Source organism: Typopeltis vanoorti, chromosome 2 (genome assembly GCF_054136105.1).
Source record: "Typopeltis vanoorti isolate ZY-2024b chromosome 2, IOZ_Tvanoo_1.0, whole genome shotgun sequence".
NCBI classification, from domain to species: domain Eukaryota; kingdom Metazoa; phylum Arthropoda; class Arachnida; order Uropygi; family Thelyphonidae; genus Typopeltis; species Typopeltis vanoorti.
The window spans coordinates 9,701,055-9,712,054 of NC_143550.1; the positions used below are offsets into that span (position 1 = coordinate 9,701,055).

The window sequence follows — 11,000 nt, forward strand, 5'->3', positions numbered from 1 at the left end:
GATTAACTTCCATTCTGCAGGATCCCGTAGATCAGAGGTAATCAGCCGAGATCATCGAAAGTGTTCGAGCTTCTAAAATATTAAACTGCGTTTTATTCACCGAATTTTTCATATTCAAAGAAATATTCGTATATACATATCAAGAGTCTGTGGATTTATTACATCCGGCACAGAGAATAATCAAAGGGGCACCAATTTTTGCAGGGTATTTTTTTATGTGAATCTTTATCCACAAGATCTATCATAGATTAACAATAGGTGGATGGATTAAGAGTTAGATAAGTTTACTTCCTTACACTAGAGCAAAACATTATGAAACCACTTCGAAGCTTCCATTAGCAGAGTGTTGGTGTTGCACTCGGTGGTGTAATTCATTTATTACCTAAATACATTCACGATCATCCATGTTCGCAGTAGGATTCAAACCAACAAACTGTTAGTTGGAAAATAGGAGAGTAAGTAGCGGCTTACAGAGTATGCCGGACAAATGAGTCCGGCATAAGCCCTAAATTTAACAAATATCTCCGCAATGGATCTTTTCGAAAGCGAATTGTTTCCACTGAACTGATGCTCCGAAAAACTGTTTTCTCTTTTCTCGACAAATTTCAAGGAGAAGGAGAGAAAAACGGAGGCTATTAATACTGTGCCATCATTTTCTTTGAAAAAAAATCACTTTCGCTCTCCAACTAGTAAGTTCTATTTGCCTTCGGTGTTATTTTTCATAGAATTGTTCTTTTACAAATTTAACTGAGCAATGCTAATTCACAGCCAACACCGTGAAACGAGACATGAAGAATGAATGGCTTTTGTGTGTGTGTGTGTGATTTTTCTGCCCCTTCTCTTTGAAGTAGAGAAAATAATTATATCAAATCGTATTGCACGAATTGAAATTTTCAGCCGATCCAGCTTAAATATAGTTGTTCTTTGTAACAGTGTATGATGTGTATGATATTCAGACAATTAAGCGCTTTAATTTTCTTTCAAAAATTAGAAGTCAGTTCATTATGGTGAGAAAGAACACAAACTCGGAAGACAAAAACGGTAGGCTTTTCGAGATAAGTTCATACAGGAGCATAAAGTTGCCGATTCTGTAATTAAAAATACAGGGAAGGAGCAGGGTAACAGAAACAAGTTTGTATACCAGCTAAATTTCGAACAGAGATTTCATAAAAAAGTAGGAAGTATGGACGAATAGAAAAGAAATCATACAGTGTTTCAGTCGCGTATCGTGTTTATAAATCAATCATGCAGTCCAGCGATTAATTCTAGCAAACGAAGTAAGATTTCTTTAGTAACGAAGTTACGAAAAATCACATTGACTGGTTTTCTTAATGTAAATTATGCCCGCTATTCACTTGCTCCCATAATGCAGTTCAAAACATATGGGTTCGAATCATATTTAGGACGTGAGGATTTTTTTTTTCTTTCCAGAAAGTCCAGTTGTGGCACAAAGTAGCGAATAAAACATGCAATTCACAAACAATGGATATTTCACAAATATTTCTTAGCCACTTCAGCACGAACCTGAACAACAGCTACCTACTGTATGTGTTACTGTAACCGGTTTTGGCAACTTCTATGAACGTAATGGGCAATGTTCTGGAGAAATTTAGGGGGAGTGACAGAATGGCATCCACGATACACATATTAAAATATAGATACAAAAGAACTTTACACTATTTCTGTTCAAGGAAGTGTAACAAAATCTAACCTAAGGTGACATGATCTCTGCAACAGAGCGGAATATGAAAAATTACAAATACGGCAGGAGAAAGACACGAAGAAAGACTAGGATAGATATTGGTAAGTTTATGTAGTTTGGGGTGCTTTACGAAGATGGAAATTTAAGAACTAATCAAATATAACAAAGAATGCACAAATTTGGAAGAAAACATTTGTGGATGTAAGTGTTAATTGTATAGACCAGTGTTTCTCAACGTTTTTTGGATCATGACCCACCTCAACGTCTCAAAGATTTTGATGCCCCCCCCTAGCATAATAGTCAGCCAAGTTCTGAAAAAGTATAATATAAATATGTATACATATGTACATGTACATTTTCTAATTGCCCCCCTGTGGACCGTACGCCCCACGTTGAGAAACACTGGCATAGACTGTTTATAATATCTGATACATCCCTTGTGGATAAATGGCGAGATGATCAAGGTAATAATGACGAGTATGTGAATGTAATTTAGAAAGAAACATCAAATACTTTTATTTCTAAACAAACATAAATGTCTTTCGATGTTATGTATAGAGCTGCAGAGTATGAAGCTGTACTCTCTCAAAGATTACGTCAGTTATTTCAACTGTTGAATTTATTATAAAGGCACAAGCTGCCTTCTTGTTTTGGCCCTTATTTTTTTTTTTACTTTTATTTATTCTGATTAGCTGTCTACCGAACTCGATGAGCATCATAAAGTGTTGTTCGAGAATAATTAACCAAAATGATAATGCATTTTGTCGAAGTAATTACTCGAGATATTTCAAACCTTCTCTCAGTACTTTTATGTACAAAATACGATGATTTCATTCATATTATAACTAAAATTTAATCAGCAAAATTTAAGCCATCCCATTATGCTCAATTAGCGACAATCATGACTTCACATTTATGGATCTTGGAGAAAGTTTAGAACTGTGAATGTTGTCAGAGTGAGTAAAGCAACTCCTAGGAAACGAACAGTCGAAATGAATGAATCATGGAATATGCTGCTCCCTGCCATTACTTTACATAACGTTGACTGTATTAGAAAGGATAAAAGGAATCTCGAAAAACATCCAAAAATTCTTTAAAAATACAAAATTAAACGAAAAAAAACCGTTCTTAATAGCTTTGAATTATTGCTGGTTTTAATTTAGAGCAAAAAGCAGTGCTGTCTTTCATTCCACATCTAATCTTGAGAAAGAAGCGGGGGGAAAAAAGTTAGTTGGTTATTTAGGTATGCTCCGATGAAAAAGCCATTTGAATAAGTCTCTTATGCCTATTAATTATTTGTTCTCTGTGTCTAGCCTAAATGGGTTTTTAGACGTAAAGTCCCCTCCTCAAGAGACTTATTCATTTTCGTTTGACAAAGACAAGTAGAGAATTCATTACTGCAATCTAGTAACTACATTAACATTATTTCCATCTCCAGAGAAATGAAATACCAGAAATGCATAAACATATTATGCAACAGGTCATTATCCGCTGTACTTTTGTTTATATCACAAAAGGCCGTGAGCGAATAGCACATGAGTACCGTGGATTGGCAAAACAATTCGGATGGGCTAAAAAATCTGGCAACTATGCTGGAAAAACCAAATATGGTACATTTTCCCTTCAAGTATCCAGTTAACTGGGTGGCGGTGTTAACGGACCATTGAAAATTCTCTATCCGAAAATACTTTTGTGACCCTCTATGCCACAGTAGAATACGAACATACAGTCTGCAGGTTTGGAAAACCGGGATGTATCATCTCAGCTTACCAATTTGGCAAGTGCTGAATGATGTAACAACTTCAAAAACTATTGTGAAATTCTACACATAATCAGGATCATTCACGTTCACACTGCTTGAACATCTTATGAACGTTTTGAATTTTTGAGTATGGCTCTCATTATGCAGTACTGCAACTGAAAATGATGATATAAATATTCTGTATTGTACAGGCTAGTAACTGGATTACGTAATAGACTGCTATCACTGCAACTATTGTGTGTGTGTGTGTGTGTGTGTGTGTGTGTGTGTGTGTGTGTGTGTGTGTGTGAGAGAGAGAGAGAGAGAGAGAGAGAGAATGTAAAAAATTTCTAGAAATAATTCGAAGATGTTATTGATTAAAGTGATGTGACCAATATACTAACTGATATACGACAATGTTGCGATCAACGAGCATCAACTTCCACCTAAATATATGAAATATTTCCCAATAGTGATGCAGAGAACACTGTTGTCCCTACTTAACACTGATCCATAGTTTTGAAATTTAAAATGTAAAAATAATACACGCTGTTTAGGGATGTAAGCAGAACAAGCAACTAATGGAGTATACTGCAGACTATGCCAAACAGATTTCCTTACACTTATCACAATGCTACCCACACTTCGACGAAACTATTCGAGTTATACATCCTTCCAGGAAGCATTCTGGGTACAGACCGGTATTGGTGCACCTTGCTTATATTGTGTAGGCTAACCATCATCGCACAGTATCCTCTGCTACTAATTCACAGTTCATTGCTTTCACTCTCTACACCACTATAATAGTCGTGTATAGTTGGGTTATTTAGAATTAACTCGAATACAGTTAAGGACATGATCCGATCGTATTATTTCTGTAGGCTGCATTTGGTTGTAGGTAAAGCGGTTTGCCTGTCTTGCTTGGAAAAAGTCCCGACTTGAAAAAAAAAAAAAAAAAAAAAAAAAACGTAATAGGTGAGTAGATACTCAGCTTCTTGTGAAAAAGGACTAGAACATGGCCTACCTTAAATGGATGCCCAGGTTTTTCCAGGTTAATGGCATTTGTTGTTCATCCGAGGGTTTACAATTAAGTAAAGAATGTCATGCAAAGTGGTTAAAAGATGCACGTAGTTTACATTTTTCTTAATGTCCACTACTGGAATAAGAATAAAAATTGTTTGGTTTTATATAAACATTTGGTAAACTTTTTTATTTGAACAAAAAATCCATTTTACTTTATAAAATCGTTATATCGTTTATCGAGAAATATATCGACGATAAAACTAGGCTGATTTGTTCTTTTTAGCATCTGAATTAAAATATTAAAGAAAAGTGAACTTTGTAACAGAAGACTTGGGTTCAAATCCCGAGGTCAAAATGAATATTATCATCGTTCATACTGGTCAAATAAACAGTTTCCAATGGATGTATGCTTCCAGCGGAAATGTAAAATATCAAAATATCTTCGAAGCAAAATATCAAATTTGATGATTTACCAATTTATAGTATAACACACAAAATACATCCGAAATGACTGCCGACTAGTGGCTAACCCAATAGATAAAATGAAAAATAGGCATTCTTGTTCCAAGCTTAAGATGGAAGGATTGATTGACGAACAAATCAGCTTTGATCTTTGAAGAAACAGACATACACTTTATAAAATCATAAAACAGTGCGTATATTTAGTCTTTTCTCCATCTTCTCAAGTCTTCAAGTGCCTTTCCATAAATCTGTCGCCATATTTGAAAAAGTCGATAACATTGGTGCACCTAATAATACAACCTGATAAATGAAAATTAAATGTCCAAGAGAACAAAGAGTGTTCGTTTATGCTTCGAATCTGTAATATGAGTACCTTTCATGAAAATGGAGACCATGCTTTGACTGCATATTTCGCGTGTTCCGTTTGGCTGCGAAGTGTATCGTGTAGTGTTTACATATTTTAAGGATATTACTCCTTGCAGCAATTTATTCTAAAGCAGAAGACCTAATCGAAGCCCAGTCACACATTCAAAACATGTTTAAATGCCGATTGCCTTGTGAAAATTTCTATTGCTTTATGTTTCGGGGACGTTCGGTTTCTAGTGACCGAACTAGCCCAGTCACAATAAGTTAGAAACCACTTAACATAATTGATTTCACTTCAGCAGAAAACATTTGACACAATAAGGATGATCCAGCGTTTCATGTCTACTAAAGTGTCACGTTCCGTGCCTCTCTAGCTGAGACAAAGGAGAGCGGATACGAGAAACATAATAACAAATCACTGAAAGAAAGAAGCTGTGATTTGTCATGACAGCAAACCGCATTACACAGAGTTATGTAATGGTCGTTTGAAAGTCAACATTACTGCAGCGGTCATTTTTTGCTTTATTCTTAAAACGTCAGCTAATGACACTAAAGCTTGTCAAAAGATTTTTCTTCGTAGAATACGATAGGCTTCGCACTTCACTTTCTGTGCCAGGTCTCGTTACAATCTGTTGTATTTATGCTTTCTGTTAATGTTTTCAATGTCATTATTATTATATTGTGCAAGTTTACGGTAACGATTGACTAATAATAATAATAATAATAATAATAATAATAATAATAATAATAAATAAAATGATCCTAAGCTAAAAAAATCAGCTCACTATTCACTCAAAATGAGCGACTAATAATGCTGTAAAAGGAGAACATAAGAAATCCTGTAGCAACAAAGAGACCAGTAAACCTCGATTTGGAAGTAAAATACTCTCTCATAAGGCATGAACAACAAACAGAAATTACGGGCATTCTCTTCCTTGATCACAGAAGTGGTAAACTTCTGAATCGGTCTCAAGATCAGTAAACAGAATAGAGATAATGTTATGGTAAAGTTTTGGCTTTATTTTGTTATTTTACCTTCTGGTTATCTTTAGGATCTTTGAACGTATTAAAAGCAGTTATAATGCGTTGTTAAAATACTTCGTGTCTGGATCGCTTATAAGCAAATTGAACTACAACAAAACCTTCCACAAAGAACTTGAAATGTCCAGTTTTTTACATAAGAAATATAATATATATATATATATATATATATATATATATATGAAGGATAATTTAAATAATTTCAGGTAGAAAAAAAAAAAGAGACCTCAAAAATCTCTTAAGGAGAAGAAGAGAAAGAGCAGTTTTGTATAGTTTTGCAGTTTTGTAACCAGTTCTCCACAACAGTATACAATACTGTTGTGGAGAACTGGTTAGCGTAAGTAGATTCTGAAGACAGTTACGGTTTTGTTTTACAACCTTCTTATCATCTCGTAAGGTGGAAAGCGAGAAATATATTTTCCAAATATTGAAAATCTTTGCCCAACTAATTAGGGTTAGCAGCATGTACTCACTAAGGAGATCAGATTTATTATTAAAATGTTTGAAAATTAACGAGAATGAAATTTAATTGAATTATAATTGCGTCAGCTTGCACTGCTTCAGCTTCATCATAACGCGAGTTATGATGAAACTGAAGATGTCTTAAAGAATTAAAGAAAGAGAAAAAAATACAGTTCGCTGTCATGGAGAGACTGCCTCTCAGAAACTTTTTCAACCGGTTCTATACGGTTTAAAAGTGAAGAGCAAAATAAATCTCGTTTTTTTTTTTTTTTTTTTCCAAACAGGAGAAAATTTTCAACTCATAAGGAAATTCCGATTTGCTTATAAGTTGAAAATTTATAAGCAAATTAGTCAAGAAATTAGCGCTATCACACTTAACGCTCCCGAGAAAAGATCGTCTTTCTGTTTACTTTAGAATGTACCTTAGCATTTAGAATAAGACTCGTCGGTTGACATGAAAGTCACATTTTCACAAAACCACAGATGAAGAAAGGCTTTGTATTGTAAAAAATTCGGTTTTCTGCAGAACACCGCTAGGATAAACAAGGAATTAATATAAAGTATCACAGTCTGATGATGTCTTAGGGATATTACACCTGTTGCAAGTGCCATTTAATTTTCTTTTCCATTCTCCTTCCCCACGTGGAAACAGTTTACGAAATATTTGTAGTCGGGAGAGAGGGGAAAAATCAATTAAGAAATTGAATTGTCGCATTGTTATAAAAGAAACGAGAACTTTTTCTAGATTGGAATAATATTTAGATAACTTATTACGTGTTACTTGTGATAAGAAAAAAATCGAAAAATTATCAATGTGTACGCGCAACACTAGATTTAAAAAACTCTAGTATGATCCTCAGATAAAACAACTCCTGCTGTCTGCACTTAGACAGTAGAGAGGACTGCTTACAGACGGTCTCTTAATTTCACATGTTTAGTTAGAAGCAACTGGCAGAAACCAGAGAAGCATCTCCATAAAGTAAGTTGTAATCGAATTCCGTAGGTATGCTTTTATATTCTGCCAAACACATGCAATTATGAGCAATAAATGCCTCTTGCTTAGTCAAACTCTTCTTAATAAGAACAACGATATTCTTCGGATCTTAATTTACAGCAATAACACATTGACCAAGGCAGAGAAATATTAATTATTTATTTATGGTCATTATTATATTCTGAGGAACAATTTCTGCTAGCGTAATGTCTTATTCAAAGTAGCTTCGTAACGGTCACAGGATCCAGCTTTTTCATCCTTAGCCAAATAAGCCACAGCACCGAATATACTGAAGTTCATTTACCCCCTTGCATTAACTAGAATCCATTAAGAAAGTTGGCCACTGTTTTTCCACTATAAAACAACTGAAGGGGAATTCTAATTTGGAAATGTTAGACTGCGCGTGGATCATTAGATCATCGTCAGTAATTTGATCTAATGAAGAAAACAATTCAATTAGTTCTTTGAGATATATCACCTGTGATTAAAAGAAAATAAACTTGACTGCCCATGTAATACCGTAGGAAAACTGCTGGAAGTTATGCCACCCTTTCATTTCCTTTGTTTACACATTCGTCATTAAATTGAAATCAATGAACACCGTGTAAATTTCTCTTTCTCGACACGTCACCTGAAATTTTTCCTTGAAGAAGATGGTGCGGAATCTTATAAGTTCAAGCGGAAAATCTTCAAGATAGATTTAAGTCCTTATTCAAGGAAATTAATATTTGGAATGCCGAACAAGTGAATGCAAGATATCACATGTTCAGTTAATCTTTTTATATAGCTAACTGAAACTAAATTTTAAGTTCATACCTCCGGTTTTTCGATGCTCCCTTATATACGCCTAAGAGTAAGTGATAATATGTTATCTACTAAACATCTCCTAGACATCGCATCGTTTCGCGGGACGTGATAGCGGCACTGTTAAGTGCTGCGAAATGATACATCACTTTAGTCAGTAAAACGCGTTGAGAAATAGGTAAGCAGCTTGCAATTCGTGTGGTGAAAGATTGACTTGAAACATCGTAATTCTCAGCTACAACAGGAGATCTCATTTATTTTTAAAAGTAAGGCTTAAACGTAGAAAGAGTTTAAAAGCTAATCGCTATCTTACCTTTGGTTGCACCGGGAGGTTTATCTGTTTCACCTGGAGTTGTGGATGTCACTGTTTTGTTGGCACTCTCACATGGTGTCAAGGCTACTGACTTTCCTTGAGGGTCACAGGTCTTTACGCCATAACTAGGAAGTCGGACGCTTGGTGTTGGAGAAGTGGCATGACTCGACAATGGCATGTGCGTCAGCGGCGGCGTCTTTACCGAAACCTCCGTCGGCGGTTGGGTACTGTGTGTTGTTACGGTGGTAGAAACGGATTTCGGAGAAGCGTCCCCAGCTACTAACATCTGCTTTTCGACATTCCTGTTGAACCCCCTGAAAACGGAAGGTTTTGAAGGCGCAGGAGAATCCGTTCGCCTGCCATCCGAACACGACAAGTTCAGTGGTTGTTCGGTGAATTTGTGTTCGGTCTCTTCGGACGTCGTCACCGCTGAGCTGTGAATCCCGCTGCCGTGATCGCCGTTCACCACCGCCGCGGAGGAAGAAGAGGATGGTGGAGTTGGTACGGGAGAGACGTTCTCTTTGGGCGACATTTCTCTTAGTCCGAGAATGTCCACGATAAAATGAGGCGTTGGTTGTTTAGGCGGTTTACCATACACGTGAGGATGCCAGGTCCGTACAGCCGTCACAGCAGGCATGGGGAACGGTTGAGAAGTAGGGGAAGTTGGTAAGCAGCCTCCCTCGTGCTGCATACTGGGTGCACAGCAGCTGCTTTGTTTTGAGGATGCTCACAACTTGCTCGTCTGAAAGTTGGATTAGCGAATCCCAAGGAAGAGCAGCACAGGTCCCTCTCCAACCGATTTCTATCTGCTCCTAGTTGTTGAAGTTCCGGTCCCAACTTGATGTCAATAACAACAAACTCGAATATGCTTTGGGGTAGGAAACCGTGACTGTGATAATAAAACAAAAAACAATTAAAATTATCTCCGTTGGTACAGTTCTAAGGATTTCGGAATCTGCTGATGCCATAAAAGCTGTCTCTGTTTAGAAACCAAGCACTCGGTCGATCGTTTGACGAGAAGTGTAAGCTCAGTCGGCGCGACACACGAAAATAAATAATGTGCTGTGATTGGTAGCTGGCTTGGAACGCTTTTACGCGTCAGTCCTGGCCTGGGGTTAAGTAGATTAGGAGCTAGCAGCGACGAATACCAGGCTCTACTCGAGTTTCAAAGGCTAACCATTAACTCCACCGTTTTTCTCCTTTGTCAACTTGACATTTTATGCCGCTAAAGCGTTCCGTGTCCACCACCGCAAAACTCACATAAACTAAACTCCTTCAAGACTTTCCATTCACAGAAAAATCATGCAGTCTCAGGAAACGAGGTGCGTCAAATTTGAAAGAATGGAAGGTCGAAATAGAGAGAGGGGGAAAAAAGAGACGGCAGCACGGAAATGCTAGTCAGTCTTTCGTTGCTGTGGAAGATTGCTTGAACAGTTGTCTCTAGGAGGAGGAGGAGGAGGGAAATGGGTCTAGCTAGCTAGCACTCACCGACGTCGCGCGCCAAGCACTTGAGCGCTATCAGGCGAACTCCCTGCGACTGCGGCTTATCAGCACTTGGGAAACTCACAGCAGTCACGGCTGCTGTCACGATGTGTCAGCCGAGGTGAAATCGTCCCCGAAGGGGCACGACGAATGCCAAGCACGCTGCACATGCACGCTGCTAGTTCGCGGAGCCATGGGTCAAACTGCGCATGCGTGCACGTAGGCTGGAAACCGCACAGCTGCAGTTCCTGGTAGTTAATGCCCCTTGCTGTTCATTTGGCCGGCCGCCTAAGTGCTCTGCAGTCCATAGTAGTCATTCTATAATTGCCGGTAAGAGGCTATTAGAATCATATTGCTAAGACAGGTTTAGTGTAGAGATCTATGGGCGGTTGGCACAATACACGTATGTTTAACACGCCGCGATTCTCCACTTTTTCAACCACGTGACTATTCACTGTCATGCTTAAAATAAGCAAGCAATTAGGTTCTTGGTTATAAGGGGAAAAAATGAAAAAGAAACCTGCCAAGTCGTTAAACGCTCCCATGACTGCATCGTTTTTAGTTACTTCTTTTGGTGTAAAGACATCCATAAGGAGCGTCACTTCTCTTG

At 37.4% G+C, this 11,000-nt stretch overlaps 1 protein-coding gene across 1 annotated transcript in view; it reads right to left on the reverse strand.

The window, feature by feature from the left end:
• The window catches only part of LOC150108811 (uncharacterized), a 227,120-nt gene extending 216,604 nt beyond the window's left edge, over positions 1-10,516 (reverse strand). Inside the window, exon 1 of the mRNA XM_090403431.1 lies at positions 8,909-10,516. Coding sequence (XP_090259557.1) covers positions 8,909-9,599 — 691 coding nt within the window. The 5' untranslated portion in view covers positions 9,600-10,516. The remainder of the gene's footprint in view (positions 1-8,908) is intronic.
• Positions 10,517-11,000: the final 484 nt, after the last annotated feature.